At 35.6% G+C, this 18,896-nt stretch overlaps 1 protein-coding gene across 1 annotated transcript in view; it reads right to left on the reverse strand.

Annotated features, from left to right (window-relative positions):
- The window catches only part of CTTNBP2 (cortactin binding protein 2), a 77,643-nt gene that overhangs the window by 11,968 nt on the left and 46,779 nt on the right, over positions 1 to 18,896 (reverse strand). The window contains 12 exon segments of the mRNA XM_027659356.1: positions 1,229 to 1,407; positions 4,058 to 4,245; positions 4,515 to 4,667; positions 6,320 to 6,419; positions 6,503 to 6,589; positions 7,714 to 7,793; positions 8,198 to 8,293; positions 9,682 to 9,957; positions 12,316 to 12,433; positions 15,349 to 15,603; positions 17,016 to 17,166; positions 17,620 to 17,719. Of these exon segments, the coding sequence (XP_027515157.1) occupies positions 1,229 to 1,407; positions 4,058 to 4,245; positions 4,515 to 4,667; positions 6,320 to 6,419; positions 6,503 to 6,589; positions 7,714 to 7,793; positions 8,198 to 8,293; positions 9,682 to 9,957; positions 12,316 to 12,433; positions 15,349 to 15,603; positions 17,016 to 17,166; positions 17,620 to 17,719 (1,783 nt within the window).

Raw genomic sequence — 18,896 nt, forward strand, 5'->3', positions numbered from 1 at the left:
GCTGCTAATTAAAAGCTATTTATTGCTAGTTGGATGACCACACTGTTAGCCATCATGCTGCTAAACTAAAAGTGTCCAGTTCACTGGAGCTGTGTTTTTTAATTGTTTATTAGTGGACAAAAACTACATTAAAATGAGGAGTCAGATGGCATATGACTACAATAAAAGACATTTTGGGGTTGTGCTCAAAATAAAGCATTTGTGAAAACAGTCAAAGTTACACTGAGGAGAAATACATGTATAATTAAGGCATCTAAAGAATAGGGGTTTTTTGCCCTCTATTAATGCCAGTGCAGTAAATAAATAAATGATCAAAACACTTCAGAGGACATGATTCAAGAGGGAGACGGGAGATAGATGCATGGTATACTTTATTCTTTTTTTATTTCCCAGCACCCATAAAATTTCAAGTCAATGTTATATCCACATTTAGACTTTGATAATTACTCTGAAGATTAGATAATCTGTACTTTTTTTAAAAAAGGAAAGTGAATAAGCAAAATGTATCAAGATCTGCAGACAGAACATGAGATGAGACAACCACTGCACATGTTAAGCAAAGGCCCCTGGAAGAAAGGTCAGGGAGAAAGGTCAGAGAAGGAACAGACGTGGGGTGACTCAGGAGAATACTGTGAAGCCTGGTGAGAAAAGTTATGTCACATATCCAGAATCGAATATTATTCTTTGAATTCTGAATAAGTTTGAATCTTAATTAGGGGCTTATTACCTTTCTAATATAGCCAAAAAACATCTTAGTGTGAAATTAATATAACCTAAAATTCTGTTACTATTTCTTGTATCATTTGCTAGCATTTACAGTTGGAATGTGAGCAGATGTTTATGCAATTGCAGGCTAGAAAAGCCAGAATTTTCCTCATTTTAAAATATTTTCTTATGTTACTGGACATCTAACCATATGTATAACTAAATGTATATATCTGCCTTATTTACTAAGATAATGTATCTGTGAAATTGTACGTATGTTTTAAAATTATACCAGGTATTTAAATGAGTGAGAAATCATTCTCCAAACTTTCTTCATATACAACTTCAAAAGGAGACTCTACCAACTTGTCAGTCTCAGAATTCTTGAATCTTGTAACCTCTGTGTCAGAAAATAACTGAAAGATCACAATAAGACTGACTTTGGGAGAAGACACAACTATTAAATTTGTAGTGAGTATCTAGTTGGCACTGAACAGCCTCAAACAGGAAACTGAAATCTTACTTGACTGTTGTTTGGCTGTGCCCTGGCACCACAGGACAAGAGAAGAAATGTTTTGGCCCCATAAGTGCTTCAGGTGCTCCTAGACGTGATAAGCAAGAGTTCAGCTGGTGCCAAACAGCAAGAATCCAGTCTATGATCTTGCACACAGGATCACATGGAGGAGGTACTTTGCCTCTGAACTGCAGAGAGAAAACATGTTTGACATGACATAAGACCAGAGCTGCAAACGCTTTCCTTGAAACCCTCAGGTTTGTGGGGTTTTTAACTCATGTATTGCTATTACAAAAATTAGGAACACTCAAAAACTGGTCAAACATTTTTAATGGAGTATACTGAAGTCTTGCTGTATTAAAACTTATTTGCCCAACTACACTTTAAAAGATATCTCCTTATCAATAAATTGACGTGCCTTTACTTTCTTGTGGGAAACTGAGACACAAATTTTGGTAGCACTGCTTTTCTAAAATATTTAGGATACCATATCCTATGCAATGCATATGATATAAATAAGGCATATGAAAGAACATCCAATCACACTGAACAGGAATGTCTGATCCAGATATATGCTCAGTGGATTTCCATATTGATTTTAGATTTAGTAGCAATGAAAGAAAGATGCCTGTTTCTAAGACTTAAATTTTTTAGTATGCCTTGTTACAGGTGAATTATTTAATACCAGAAAAATCTTCTGTTTCCTCTGACTCTGAATTACAGTCTCCATCATTCTAATCCTAGTATTATCCTCTGAAACAGTTTAAATTAAAGGAAGCATCAAAAGACACAGCAGGGATAGTAACTGACAGCACCAAAGCCTGAGCTTCTTAACAGAGTCTACAGGTGAAGTTAATGTAGAAAAACATATTCCCATATATCCTAATAGTTACAATTAGGGAGAAAAGAGATTTTCACCCGAAAACATGAATATTAAGGCACAAACAAATTATCAGAACACAGAGCAAGGATCTTTGAAATAGTCCATTGTTCAAAAAGTAAATGTGCTTTTACTTTCCTTTAGATTTTTATACCATACTAATCTTCTTTCTATGTTTAACTTTGGAATCCACTATTTTAAGTCCCATACCAACTGGAATTTGAGTTTGCATATGGCACATGTATGTATTATAAAAAAATGTGCTAGCACACTGGGCATTTCAGTATTTAATTAAGGAATATACAGGAAGACACATGTTTTTTTCTCCATATAGAAACCATTTGCACATATGCTTGAGAGAAAATAAACTTAATGAGATTACTACCCAAATTCTGTTCAACTTCAGTCAGAGGTAGAAACCTATTACATTGTCACATTCTAACCTATGAGACTAAGGATTTCGTTTAAGCCTAAAAAACAGCCTGAAAATGACATCTGTTACATGATGCTGCAAGTTCTTGTAGCCAAAGCATTTTAGCACAATAACTCTGACCCAGACTGTGACTGTGAGCAAGCCAGAATACCCCTGCTTCTGCTATTGTCTGCACTGCTGCATTTCTTGGCTCAGCTGAAGACAGTCCTTCTCTCTGATCTTGAATGATCTGTGATCAAAGTGTTTCTGTCTTTTTATGAAGAGGCTTAGATCACTAGATATTCTCCACTGTAGGTTCGAGAATACAACCTTTCTCCTCATGAGGATAGAGAAGAATTCTGCTACATACTTTTATTGCACTTTTCTCTGGTCTGTACCTCATTCCAACACTACAGTCTATCTGCAAGACACCAGCTACAGCTGACCCCATAACATGCCTACAAACAATGGCCACCCTCCCCATCCTTGGCAAGGATTGTGTTAACCATTCATACTCTGAATCAGACAACCACTGACAATGATTCCAGCTTACTGTGCCTATATGGACTCAGAAATAAGTAACTATGCACCTGAAAAATGTAATGTAAGAAAAGTAATCGATTAAGAGTTTCATAGATACATTTCACATGATTCTTTTTTTGTATTTTGTATTCCTCTTCTTGTGATTAAAGAATACCTAGGAATGTTTCTAAATTTCCTCATTTTCATAGCTGAAATGTACAGTTACTACACACTTCCTCTTCAGGATTTCTTTGAATCAGTAAGCTTTTATAGATGAGAACTGTGGCAAAGGGTACAGGAGATGACATCCACAAGGATAACTAAGATACATCCAGCTGAACACTCAGAACTGACAATAGGTCTCTTGTCCCACAACAGTACTCTTTATTACTGACAGTTTTTTCTATTCATAGAACAATCTCCCCTTTTAAGCCTGTTCAAAACTCTGTTGCCAAGATTATTTTCCTTTGCAGCTGTTTTGATTAAACTCCCCCTCCCTATGTCTAACACTGCCTGACTGTCTGCAATGGCTGCTATCACACTGGAATGTTTTTTTTCCAAATATGTTTCAAAAGTCCACAATTCCTCTTTTGCCTACATCTTTCTTTTAATTTCCCATCTCCATTTATTTGTTAATGTTAAAAAAGTCTTCCCATCTTTATTCTCTTTTGGAGAGGAGGGAGAACATGGAAGGAAGTAGATGTGGGGGAAGGTGGTTTTACGATTATTTTACTTCTCGCTCTTTTGCTACGATCCTGTTAGTAATAAATCTAAGTAATATCCCCAGTTTCAGTCTGTTTTGACTGTGAAGGTAATCAATAAGTGACCTCTCCCAGCTGTTAACTCATGAATCCTTTGCTGGTTTTTTTTTCTCTCCTCTGTCCAGTTGTAGGGGGAGTGAAAAAGCAGCTTTAGTGGGTATCTGGCGTCCAGCCAGAGTCAACCCACTACACGGCATTACCATCATAAATATTTCACAGACCTGGTGATGAGCAAAACTACTGAAGCTGATTCAAGTTCTTACCTTGTTTATAACTTTTCTCCTTAAAATCTTTTGAAGCAAGCCACGCATTGGTTCCCCATCCCACCGAAGTTGAACCCAACGGAAATGCTGCTGAACCAGCAGGTCAGAGCCATGAAGATGACACTTTGCGATTGTCCCCAGTAAAAAGCAGTTTTCATGAAAGTAAAAAGCACCAGAAACTCCATTTGCTAAAAAGGAACCATAAAAACACTTTACTGAAATACTCAAACCTTTGACATGATTTCATATGAAAGCAAGAAGCAGTGACACAGTTAGGAAAAAAAAAACAAACCCACAAAACACCATAAATTAGCTTTGAAACATGCTATCTCTGTTAAGAACAACTGTTCACAATAAAATATAAAACCAAACAAATTACATTTTTTCTCCTGTTCCCTGTTTGTCATACAACTGTACTGTAGTAAAAACATTTCTCCATCTCAAGTACTTTAAATACCTCTTTGAATTGTGCAAGGATTTTCCGAACTCCGATTCTCAAGAGCTGCCAGAAAATCTCCTAGTAATTCAGACAAAGAAGCTCTCTCCAGATTTTCTAAAATCACAATGGTTGTCTTGTTTACAGAAGGCTGTTTGACAGGGATCAGACAAGCTGAAATATAAAAATCCCATTAATGTTTACTTAGGAAAATTGACATTTAGGTGTACAGTTTTTACTGCTACTAATGCAACAAAGGATTTTTTAAAAAAATTTTTCCTCTTAACATGTTCACAGGAGCAGACAGACTGTATATGTTCAAAACTGAAAGCATAAAATCAAACAATAGAAAAAACATCATACTGTATATTAAGAAAAAAAATGAAATCTATGATTAAAATAAATTCTTGAAATAGCTATAATGGGATCTTCACAGATCTTCAGAGATAGGAAAGATTTCAGCACACTGAAAATAAATACAACAGAAAAGATAGCAAAGACCTCTGAAAATATTTTTTCTTTTGCTGTAATACATCTTAAACTTTTAACATGTACTCTTAATACCATATAGTGATAAAAGGTTTCAGAATAGTCCATGTTTATAAGAAACTTAATCATTCTATGAGATTGCCTATTTGTTTGCTACTATTTTCTCTTCAAAACTTCCTTCAATATCTTTAAGAATCACTCAAATAATCAGAGCTAGTATGAGGCACAGTAGCATCTTAATAGGCACCAAAATAAGGTATATACTTTTTTTCACATTTCAGCTATTTTCCTTTAATTTTCCTGATTTTAATATATTATTGCTTAAAGAAAACAGCCTTTGCATGTGTTCCTGTAACACTAAATCCCAGGTGAATACTTCTGTAATATATCTATAAAACAAAACACTCATCTTGAGTATATTGTGCCTTCCATTGTTTCAGAACCTTTTGAAGGTGGTACTAAAAATGGTCATTAAGGAAACTGACATGTAAAAGGGCAAAACTAACAGCACCTGACTGTATCTGACCACTGCTTTTTATTTGCAGTTTCCTGACTATTACTGCCCTGTTTTACTAGGAGGATACAGCTTGAGAGCAGGGAAGACAGGTACTTCCTCTGTGTCTGATAGATTCATTTAGAGAGAGGAGGAGTGTTCTCTTAGGAGAGGAAATGTAGCAGAACAATGGGGCAAGAAGCAGGTAGAAAAATGAGAGAGACTCAACCAGCAGCACCACACTGAAATGCAAGCACAGACAACTAAGAGTATGTTGCTGATACAGAAGCAGCTTTCCTAAGAGGCACTAGCCAGTAAACAAACCAGACTATTAGTGACATTCTTGCCCGCAAGCCAAACACCAAAGCCTGGCTGATTTCTGACTAAATGGTCTCTCCTCTCCCAGCAATGTGATGGCACTGAAGATGACATGTAGGGAATAATCACTGGCATAAGCTATCCTCCGAACTGTGACCAGGATTTCCTTAGAGAAAAATTGCCACAGACTAAAGTTATACCAGGAAGTATGTGAACAAACAGAATAGAGCACTGCATGGCCCTGTATGACCTGATGGGATGGCTCTGCTTTTGTTCATGAGCACAGACATGGTCAGAGGGGATTGTTCAGTTTCTTGCAACCTAGAAAGACAATGAAAGCTACAGGATGAAAGCATACTTGAATAGAGGTCGACTGCAGAGCAGGTTGAAGACAGCATTCAGTCTCATTGAACTGTAGTTTTTTTCTATTAAAAAGTAATTCTACAAATAAAATATTTGCTTATGAGATTCAGATTTCTCTTTCTGTCTCTGGTCTGCCCATATGGAGAAGCTGAAATAACCTTACCACTACTGATGAACAGTTCTGCAAGCTGCTCCTTGGAGAAACCAGCATCCACTTGAACTTTAACGATCTCACATGTGGATCCCGCAGCCACTTGCTTTTGCTGTGTTGAAAATTTATAGATTCGGTGAAATAGTGAAAACTCTGATTTATAGATTAATTTACCTGATATGTTTGTGTAAATACCTTCATGCAGGATGCTATCTGATATGCTATATAGTCTTGCAAACTTCCTTCTGGACCATGGAAAATGACATTGCGGTATTGTTCAACCTACAGATAGACAATAAAATATTCTTGAAAGCTCAGACTTGGATTATTTATTTTGTTTTTACCTAGATGACACACTCAGCACCTAACAGACAAAATTCTTTGCTTTGCACTACTGGAGTTGATAATCCTTACTATATTAGTTTCAAAGTAGACAATATTTGCATACAATATCTTGGGAATATATTGATAAATTTATATCCTAATTTGTAAAACTACCTATCAAGGTATTTTGTCATAACAAATTTTAAAACTTGAAAAATTCATGTAGGAATAATGAGTTTAGGAATCGCAAATATTTCCTTAATGTGGAATTAAAATATGTATCGGAATGATGTCAAAATCAGCAGTGTAATTCACTGCCAACTTAAGGACTTAGACTGAGGACTTTATTTCCAGTAGAAATGGGATCATGTTAACAATGTGGTAGAATAAAATATATTTTATTTATCTCAACTGTAAAATTACTTTATCTCTAAAAAGTCAGTAAGTACTGTCAGTACTTTATCTCTAAAAGTCAGCACTCATATCACTGTGCAATATTGCTGAATACAGCAGAAACCTGAGGCATTACAACTCTTCTAACAACATATACTATCCAAGGACACAGTAAAAATCATGCAGATTCTAATCTAATTCTGATTTGATGCAGTGTTAAAACAAATGATCTATGAAAGCTAACTCTTCTAATTAACCTTATATTTTGAGGTATTAAACAAACTAAGAGTTACAGGAGATATCGATATAAGCTAGTAATAAAATTTAAGTTTCAAATCATTCTTATGTGAATGTTATTCTAATTTATTTTTCCCTCAAAGAGTGGAATGAAATAACTCCGGAGAGCAATAAGATATCACAGAGCTTTTAATATATTTTTTAAGCAGTTCAGTTACTCAGATAGCAGCTATTTAAAGAAGAAAGTTAATGCCCTCATGAGACTAAAGTTAAAGGGTAAGATTCAGGGGGAACTTTATTTTAAAATACCAGCTTTCATCCCATTTAATTTTTTTAGAAGTCTTGATGTTCTTTCATGGAGTAAAAGAATGATTTTTTTTTTTAGTCAACACTATTAGAGAAGTATTTTTATGAACAATTAGCACACTGAAAGAAGCTAGCTTAGTACTGACCAGGCGTAGGTAATTCTGGAGTGTCTGAAGATGGATCATGGATGCATAAGTCACACTATTTAGACAGCCTTCTTGAGGTCCTTAAAATGAGATACACAAATAAGTTTTCTAAATCTCTCATGTTTTACATGCGTGTCTGATAGATACATATGATTTTCATGCAGTATTCTACAGTAAGCTCCTAAAATTAGAGGCTATGTAAATTAAAATGCTGAATAAATGAAAGGCATTTACCTAGCACCATAGATTCATGGCTACCCATGACATAAGCAATATGGATACTACTAAATAACTGAAAAAGGTAGTAGGACCTTTTATGCAAAAATACGCCAGCATATTTTCTAAATATTGTCAATACTTTCAAATTTAGTTAAAAAATTAATTAGATACGATATTTCTGAGAATCAAGTAGCACTGATAAAATATGTATTTTATACAGAGTGTCTTAACATTCGAAACTGAAAAATTATGATTTGAAAATTACCATACAAAAACACTGTGATATGCTCAGCTCTGTTGTTCTTCAAAAAGTCCCATGGGGGCTGGGAAAAAATCTGACCTGTTGACCATGAAACGTTTCCTGTTAAAAAGAAAAAATAAAAGAAAGAGATATTCCCTGTATCTATATAAAGTGTCCTATGCTCAAATATATTCACTTGCTTATGAAGATTGTGTGCATATGCTAACAAATTTGACAAATAAACCAGTTCTACGTATGAGATGTACTAAATCACACTATTATTTGATACACGACTGAGGATACTGATGTCTTCTGTCAACCAAGACACATGTTTAAAATGTTTAACAGCTAGCCTGTCTTTACATCTTTACATGTAAAATAGAGTAAAATAGGATATTTGCCCAGTCTAATGTGAATAGGGGTTTTTTTGGCTGATGGGCAGGTGGAAGAAGGAAGGAGATTTAAGATGAGCTACAAGAATTTTCAGAAACCTACACAACTGTTACTACTACCACCGCAATTCAGCTGATTTCACAAAATTTTAAGTATTTCTCTTTTTTACCTTGATAAATGAAGTTATATAAAACAGTAGTTCTGTTTACCTATGCCAATGATTTACAGTCTGTATTTACTGTATATTCTGGATGTACTGTAAAGATGCATTGTGGGCTTTGCTTCAAACTGCTTTCACAGTAACACAGAATATCTTGAATTGGAAGGGACTCACAAGGATCATCCAAGTCCAACCCCTGGCCCAGCACAAGACAGCCCCAAGAATCACACCCTGTGCCTGAGAGCATTGTCCAAACACTTACTGAGCTCTGGCAGCCTTGGTGCTGTGACCACTTTCCTGGGGAGCCTGTGCCAGTATCCAAACACACCCTGGGGGAAGAACCTTTTCCTGAAATCCAACCTAAACCTCCCTTGACACAGGTTCAGGCTGTTCCCTCGAGTCCTGTCACTGGTCACCACAGAGAAGAGATCAGTGTCTGCCTCTCCTCTTCCCCTCACAAAGATGTCGTAGACTGCAATGCGGTCTCCCTTCAGCTTCCTCCAGGCCGAACAAACCAAGTGACCTCACCCGCTCCTCCTGTGGCTTCCCCTCAAGGCCCTTCACCATCTTTGCTGCCCTCCTTTGGATGCTCTCTAAGAGCTTAACATCTTTCTTATGCCATTGAACCCAAAACTGCACGCAATATCAAGGTGAGAGTTTTGTTTCACCTGTGATACTGATTTCTCCTCTAGAGTACTAAATTGAGTAAAGGACTAATTAACATAGGGCCTCATGGTCCCCAAGATTAAAGTGCTTAATGAATTGTGCCATAAACGCAGATAAAAGTAAAGAATGCTTTCATGCCAACAGTATTCAAAGGTGCATAACTAGTACTGGTCTTTCTTAGTCTAAGCTTTAAAAGATCCAGAAATCTAAAGATACTTTTATCTTACAAGATTTCACCAATTTAAGAAAACCCCCAAGTTTTGCTCTTATATTACACCAATATTGATACCTAGTTTGACAGATAATATACTGCTTGCACTGAGGCCAATATTGGATTCTGCAGCACTGTTAAATGACAGGTCTTCTAGGCTCCTCCATCCATCAGAAGCGATTGCCTGGAAATGGTTTGTCACTGCCTGACTCACTGCTTTTGAAAAATCATCCCATGACGTCTGCTTGCGGATATTTAAAGCACATATTGTGTTTTCTGTATCAAATTCCTCTGTACCCCAATGGGCTAGTTCAATGCCACTGACTGAAATCCTTACAGGTACATTAAGAGCATCTGTTGAAAAACAAAATACCAACAATGAGAAAAACTGTAAAACTCAATTTAAAATAATCCCATTATTATAGACCAATATCTAATATTACAAAGGAAAGCTACAAAATAACTCCTGCTATAGAGAAGCAAATGACAAGGAGCAGCACAGATCACCACTACAACATCAAAGCAGTGATGAAAATATCAAGGTACCTATCTTTAAAAAAAAAACCAACCAGGATTATTATGCTTAAATAACAGGAAGCAAGAAAAAATGTACTTTTTATATTTCCTCTTTACAGACTAGTTGCTTATAAATTAAGACAGATGGTGGACAGTGTCTTAATATTTTAGTTTATTGTTTTTGTGCACATTTTTATTACAATTCAGAAAAGAATTTTCTGGCACTAGTGCACAAGTGGAAAACACAGCTGAGCCAAACATCTTTAAATAAAAAGCTAAGAGCTAGGAGAAAAAATTCACTTGAAAGTGTATATTTTATTTGGTATAGAATAAATTGACAAAATATTAAAAAGGGAAAATAGGAAATTTACATGCACATTCTAGAAACAATGAAGTTATTTTAAATCCTGCTCTTTGGAATACAACTCAACAGAAGCAGCAGTCTCTGGGGATCATTTAGGTTACTAAAATTGAAAAGGAAACTATCTTCTAATTTTCATGCCAAAACAATACCTTTCAGAAATTGTCCCTGAAATTAAAAATAAGTACACTATTATAAAAAAAATCAGCTTATTATGAAATCTTGCAACATGATCTTGGTTTTGCTTTTGTGTTCAGAAGCCGGATCTTCAGCTTATACAAACCGATGAAGCTTTTCTGATGTCAGAAAAGCTCTGATTTAAACACAGTAGCCTACCATAGGGAAAAGATTACTCAAAGGCATCCTTCAGATGTGGAATTGTGAGAAATGTATCAAAGGCTTGCCCTTCTGATGGCTGGACCTCAGGGAAATGAGCACAGACTGTAAGGAGTACAGAGGGTTCTCCATGAGGAAACAGGCCCCTAGGACAGAGGTACAGTATATGTCTAAACTTCACTGCATGTGACCTCTACAGCAGAGCTGGCAATCCCGGCCCCCAGTCATTCCGATCTCTCGCAGCATATCCTCCTGTCCTACATGCATGTAATTCCTTACAATGAAAACCTTGTTGGACTGTGAATGAAGGTAGAGAATGGTACATACACACCTTACCCAAAATGCAGTCCTGGTTTTTTAAGGTGAATAGAAGAGAAGGGGAGACCAAAGGTTCTGACCTGATAAGAGCAGTTGGATCCATGACAAGCATGACCAGAGAAACAGAATGCTAAGACTGATGAAAATAATACAAGCATTAATTTAACAGGCTACAGATTCAGCCATTAGAAATTGCCTTCAGACTGATAAAGAAGATGACCATGGAGAAGTTTCTATCAGAAAGTAAGTTGTTCCCCTCTGAATCTGCAGTAAAATGGTAAGAACTGAGATTTATAATAGCTGAAGAGGAAAGTCAGAAGCAGCAGACAGAAAGCTTTGCTAATTTGTTGATAATCAGGGAACTTAACTACCCACATCCCTATATCCCACAAAACAAACACAAAAAAGTAGATAAATAAAAAGCATACAAATCTACAAAGACAATACTTTTCACTACACAGAGAAATATAGATATATTTTTCTCTGAATATATAAATACATTGAAATATATACAGAACTAGTGAGTGGATGGATTAAGTCCTATCTCAAGAAATACACAGGTCAGTTTGCTCTACTGAATTTTGAGAAAATTTACAGAGAAGGAAGAAGATAACAGGTTTCAACTGAATAACCATCTTCTGACAGAAGTTACTGATGTTGGAAAGAAGAAGTTGTTCGATGTTGTCTCTAAGACATTTTTGAAGAATCAAACAAACAATCCCCTCAACAATAAACAAGTGACAAATAAAACTATATTTTAAAAAGAGATTCAGATGTGACTAGATGATTGTCTTAGCCTGAAGAAATTTGATGGTTATCCACCACTAAGTGACTAATTCTGCAAGAATTTGAAGAAAAGATAAGAGGAGGATAACAGCTTTGGAAAAAGTAATTCTAATATTAAATTCAGAAATTTTAAGAGAATATGGATGTCTGCACATGTACAATATGCACCACCTTTTCAAATGGTTTAAAAACAAAGATATGAGTCATTTAATAACCTCAAACAAAATGTTATCATATGCTTTTGGAAAATTTGAAGAATAGAAACTTGCTAGTTTAAGGAAATTTAATATTGTGGTGCCAAAGAAGTGACAACTACCCTTTCCATATTTCTCATTTTTGTCCCACAAGTTCTTTATTAAAAACATTTTTATATAGTGCCGATAGCATTTACTTACTTAAGTTTTCTAGGAGATGTTTGCAATCATCAGTGGCAACATCATGCAGTGTTCGATTACACTTATCTTTTCTCTCAGCCTCTAGTCCACCATGGCTACAAAGGATTTCTAGACAGTTCTGCAAAGGTAGGAACTGTATTATTTGCTTGTCCATTTGTTGCATTAAAGTCTTCTACCAATATGCAGTTAGACTTTTAAGTGATATTCTTACACGTGCATTTCCAAAGATAATAAAGCTACGGAGTTTCTATGGATGAAAATCCAAATGATGTTACGCAGGAGGTTGAAAACCAGAGTAAAAATATTTTATAGCAGACCTGAAAGTCTCAAATTATGATTTTGAAAAAGCAGAACATATGCAGCCAGGCTTCTACAGTCTCCAAGCTGATCAAGTGCTGATCAGTTGAATTAAGAAATTCCTAATATCTGGCCACTAGTTTAGGTATTCGTAAGGAAATAGAAGCCCATCTATGTAACCTGGTTTGAATATCTTGGGCTCAGTATTCAAGCAACACCAAATAAGCAATTCTAAAGTTTAATCAGACTAATAAATGAATCTATTTAGATAGCAATCCATAAAACCAATTTTCACTTTGCAATTAATCAAGTATGAGTTTCTATCACGCCTCATATCTGATTGGGACACAGAAAAATAATCATTTTAAAGTCACCTTGCAAGCCTCTTCTTTGGCAGGTAAACCTGAATTTCTGCAAGTATAGTAACAATGCAGTGAAATAAACCCACATTTTTATTAAGTCAGAGTATAAACATCTTGTGAATGCCAATAACATGATGCCCTCTTAAAAAAAGTCATATATATTCATCAAAAGGAAAAATCATTAAAATTTATTAGAAAGATGATATCATATAAGTTTGGATGGGTACAATGATACTGTAAGATGTATAAAAATATTAAAGGTCCCATAGCCATATTTTTTTTAAAAAAAGATTCCAACAGAAATTATACTAATTAATACTGTATTAATAATCTCTGGGGTTAAGCACAGCAGGGAAACAAAACCTTGAAAACACAGAGAAGCAGCTATTAAGTATGTTGATGCAGAACAGTGGCTTCTTGCAGTTTTGGCTAATGTTTTGTAGCTGTTCTACCAGAAACTTTTGTCAGTATATCTGACATCCTGAGACCTTTCATAAACTTAGCAGTTATTCAAGGTATATTTGCCTGTGAGGTGAAATTTTACCAGGCTGTAGTTCCAGCACTTGCAATTGCTTTTAAAAAATGGATTAGTTCACTAAGTTTGCCAGAAGAAAATCAAGCATAAAAAAGCATGTATTTTCCTGCCAGGTTAGTTCATTAACACTGACTATCAAATGGGAGCAATGAATAGCAAAGACAGCAGAAGGCAGAGGACTGAACTGTGAGGCTGAATGTGGGAAGTAAAGCAGGAAGAAGTGGGTCAGAACAAAGAAACAAGCCTATTTCCTTAGTAAAATGAGGATTTTTGTTGGCTCTGTTGCCTATGAAAGAACAGCTAAAATGTCCTAGCAGAAAGCATCTGTAAAGAATGGCACCTATCCATCTTGGAACAAAAATCTGCAAGTGCCAGCACTGCTTATATGCAGTTATCATATGGTAGAATGAATGATATGCAGTGTAGATAATGGATTAGAGAATGAAGGCAAAGTGTTAACAGCACTTGAAGATGGCTATTTTAGCTTTTTAATATCCCAAACATACCTCAAGTCAATAAATGCATTTAATCAAATACAATTTTATAAAGTCTCTGCAACATTAAAACCAGCAATCTGCCTGCCAGCTATACACTGCCTAAGAGACTAACCTCAAACAGTTGATTTGGAGTGTGCTCAGAAACTCAGACCCTTGACTTAATAATGAAAGATATACATGAAGACTTCCAGTGTCAGAACCTTCAAGAGATCACCTCAAAGCAACTTTTAGACAGAAAATGAAACCTAGCTTCCAAGTTCCTGAGGACTATCTTATTGCAGAAAGAGCCAACATATTGCACGTTAAGTATTTGCAGACTAAACTCCATTTAAATTCAGATGAGTAGAAACCAGAATAAGAGTCTGCACCTGCCTAAGAGACGCTGGTAATGGAACACCGACTTTTTGTAATGCAAAATACTGAATAAGCAGTGGGTGGTCCCTAAAAAAATGTAACTTAATAAAGTGAATCATAAATCTGTATCTATTTTGAACATATCATAGTACATTTATCAGGAAAAAAATGAACATAATGACAGATACTGAACTAGGCATGTAACCACAAGCTGAGTTTTGAAGTCTTGGACTACATTTTCTTAAAATTCACTCTCTTCTGTGTTTAGCATCCTCCATTTTCTTCCTGGGTAAAAATTTCACAGTAAGATCTGACTGACAGCTGTCATATAAAAAGAAGTCCTTTAAACAGTCAGCATTAGAAGTGCATGGCTTCTGATGTCAAAACCTTCAAGTAATATTCAATTTCCAGAAATCTTCCTGTTTGTCATCAGTAAAACCTGTCAGGTCATTCTCCATGTCATCAGTTAACCCAACCCCCCAAAAACATACTCACTGCCTGCCAAAAAAGGCTGCCTGAAATAATAAATTAAACATCATATTACTGCACAAATGTGATACTCAAATTGTTTTTCCTCTCCTTCCTACCCACAGGAAAAACTGTGCATAGCTAAATCATCCCTACCTGTAACTGGAAACTATGCCCACCTAATGTACATTCGTAAGTACATGACACCCATTGAATTGGCATTCAGGGTGGTATTCACCTCACCTTAACTTTGAAAACCTGAATCTCAAGTAATGTTTTGTCTTTTTATTGTTGTCCACAAAGAAACAAATATTTAAATAGGAAAATTCACCCCATTTGACACCTAGGTTCTGGGGTAAATTGTCCACTGGTAGTATACTTCTGTCTTTGTTAAATCAAGTGTGCCAAGAAATTAGATAATAAACTTTGATTTGACATCTAAATTTTAATACTTCAAAGATAAAAGAATTTATCCTGCCTAAATTCTATCAGGTTAATGTAACTTTTCACACAGACTGACCTTAAAGCCTTTTGATGCTGCTATGTGGGCAGCAGTCCAACCCTCTTTGTCAGCATGGTTGATGAGATCTGCAGAAACAACAGGCTTTACTCTAGTGCTGTAGTCATCTTCTCTCTTCTCCAAATCAAAGTAGTTTAAATTAGGCTCTGCATCTGTCAAAGAGTTCCTGCTGTTTGGCTCTCCATAGTACATAAGAAGCTTGAGACTTTCAACATTACCAGAATCCACTGCTGCATGAATTGGTGACCAGCCATCCTAAAAAAAACCCAAAATCAAACAGCACACTCCCACCAAACACATAGAAAAATGCTTGCAGACATATCAGCAATGAATCAGAACAGAAGGTTCTGTTTGGAAATTAAGAAGATAAGCAAGGGGGGGTGACATAATAATCCTCTGGAAAAACTGTTGCTTGTATGTTTTTGGGCTGGAAGAAAGAGAAGGAAGAAAATGTAACAGAAAGAAAATTTAACAGCTTTCTCCAAGGACAGTCCAACAAATAAAGTTTTCAAAATTTTTAGAAGAGTCTAAGTGATACAGGACTTACACGCTGTTAGTAAACTGCTTCCTTATCATATATTAAACTAACACGATTCTAACTATCAATATTATTTCATTTTGCATTAATCAGTCAGTTTCATGGTTTTGACATCACAACTTTCTCTCATTGCAAGTCCAATATATTTACTTTCCAGATGTAAAATAAATCAATGATAAAAAATTTAGTGTAATAATTACATGAGGAGCAGAATGTTCTGTGAAGCTACTACTCTTTGTGCTGTATTTTTGGACAGCCTACCACCCACATTTATTGTCATGTTTACATAAGAGTCTTAAGAAAAACTTAGGAAAGGACCTGAAAAAGGCAATATATAAATGTTAATTTTGAGACAGTCCTCCTCCCCTTTCTCCTCTAGATACAATTTTTTTTCGCCATTTCTCTCATTTGTGATATATGAGATGTTACAATACTGGCAAAAAAGTTTTGAGGTGTTGTCCCCTCAAGGACAACAATAAAGCAATCTAACATAAAAAGTGGAAGCAAATCCCTATTTTCACTTCTCCACTTTAAAAATAAGTCAGACCAAAAAGTTCTGTTTTACAAATGCAGTGCTGGAGAAAAGTCTGCAGCAAACTGCAGGTAAAATCTGAAATATGTAAAATGATATGGAGATTTTAGATAATATACAGTTTTTAAAAAGCCAGAAAGTATCATGAAAAGAACAAAATACTATTTTCAAATTACACAATTTATAGAATAGAATCATAGAATCATAGAATCGATTGGGTTGGAAAAGACCTCCGAGATCATCGAGTCCAACCCTTGGTCCAAATCCAGTCCATTTACTAGATCATGGCACTCAGTGCCAAGTCCAATCTGCGTTTAAAAATCTCCAGGGATGGTGAATCCACCACCTCTCTGGGCAGCCCATTCCAATGCCTGATTACTCTCTCTGTAAAGAATTTTCTCCTGATATCCAACTTAAATTTCCCCTGGCAGAGCTTTAGCACATGCTCCCTTGTCCTATTGCTGAGTGCCTGAGAGAAGAGACCAACCCCCACCTGGCTAGAACTTCCAGCTTTAAAGAAAGCTTTAAATAAATATTTTAATGTAAATATTCAGTACTATACAAGGTACTTTAACTTTACGAACTATTTTAACTTACATTGGTTTTTACTGTTCGATCTGCTCCACCTTCCAACAATATCTTAACACAATCATTATTTCCATTTTTACAGGCCAAGTACAAAGGCGTCTGTCCTCTTTCAGCAGCATGGTTAATATCAGCCTGATACATAATTAATAATTCTGCACACCTACAGCAAACAATAAAACAGTAAAATTGTCTTATATTTTACATCCAAAACCTCTTTATAACTTAAAACATTTAAATATTTTTAATAAAGTACTGATTTTACAGATACAGATCTACTTGTGATCACCCCACATAGACAAGTATAAGATATAATTTTATAAAATAGGTATAAAGACAGGTTACTTTAAACCTGTAAATCTAAAACTACTGTAGAGATATTTAAAAACTGTGAATGTAAAACACTGAATTTCACAAGCCTGATAAGCATTTGATGACAGTTGCTTAAGAAAAACCTTCAGTTGAACAACAAAAAAGGCATTTAAGCAGATGCTTTCAATAAATTATAGTTAAAGGCATTTATACCTAAGAATGCAACAATAATGTAATGAAAAAAGTACTAAGAATATAAAATAGAATAACAGTTGCTAGCCAAAATCTCAAAGACTTCACTTACTTGACATGTCCCTGGGCAACTGCTGAACACAAGGGTGTAAAGCCATTTTTATCAGCAGCATCAACTTGTGCTTCTGCAGTCAGCAGCAATCTCACACAATCTAAAAATGGAGCAGAATCATAGACTGAGTCAACAAAACCAAGCAGTTAAAATTACCAGAGGCTCAAGGGGCAACATCAGCCAGTCTTTTGGACTACAGGTCACACACCTTAGGGGACAGGAAGAAGTTTGCAGGGCAGGGGTAAGACTTGACTCCCTGGGGGCACCGCCACCCTTCTGCAGAAGCCTTAGGTTGGGTTCTGCTGGGATTTGAATACATGCCCACTGCTGGCAACTCCCACAGTGCTTTTACCTATTTTACCTCCAAAGTGGGGAATCTGAATTATCCAGGAGCCCCTAAAGGCATCACTGCCTACTGGCAGTCAAGTGATAAATCCCAAATACCAGGGCCACAGAGGAAATGTTCACAAGCCACACATAACTCAAGCAATGCACTGCTCAGTTTTGTTTTAGGACACTTTGACTTAGGAGTGCAGTGACAAATAAAATAAGCTGACAAACCTCCGCAAACCATTCCCATTCATATGTTTCCAAAATGACATGCTACGAATAGTACTAGCCTGATTTCACCATCTCTACAGCTAAATTAAGATAATTAATTACATAGTAATTAGACTGCTTTTCATCCACAAATTGGAATATCATTTGATGCAATTAAGTTTGAAGAAAATAGTTAATCTGCTCCTCATTCTTGAAATTGGTTCTAGACCAAAATAAAGCAAGTCTTTTTTAATTGAAACTATTACTTGGAAAATAAGTTCAGCTACAACATCATTTATAAACTCCTGACCTGTTTTCTGAGCAGGCTTAATGAATGCTATTCCAGCACTCAGTAAGATCCTGAAGCCAAGCTTTGCTGGTGAAGTTTATCTCTAGACACCAGAAACATTTACTAAGAATTACTTAGAAATCTGACTAATCTAAACCACTCGTTGATGGATTTACTCCCATTATAATTTTTTTCAAATATTAATACAGATGTGGGAGAGTTTATTGAATAAATAATTCAATATTAAGAAATAAGATTTTAAAACACTCTACCTTATTATATTGTAAACTAAGATTAATTTTGAAATAAGTAATCTGACCTGAAATTACTTTTTTGTTGTCGTTGCTGTAAAGTTGGTTGTCACAATAAGCTATCAGGACTTGATCTGTAATATTTTTTAAGTCACAAAGAAGCTCTCAGTTAACTAACTTACCCAGTCCTTCCAATT

The sequence above is a fragment of the Corapipo altera genome, unplaced genomic scaffold (genome assembly GCF_003945725.1).
Source record: "Corapipo altera isolate COAL_440 unplaced genomic scaffold, ASM394572v1 1, whole genome shotgun sequence".
Lineage (NCBI taxonomy): Eukaryota > Metazoa > Chordata > Aves > Passeriformes > Pipridae > Corapipo > Corapipo altera.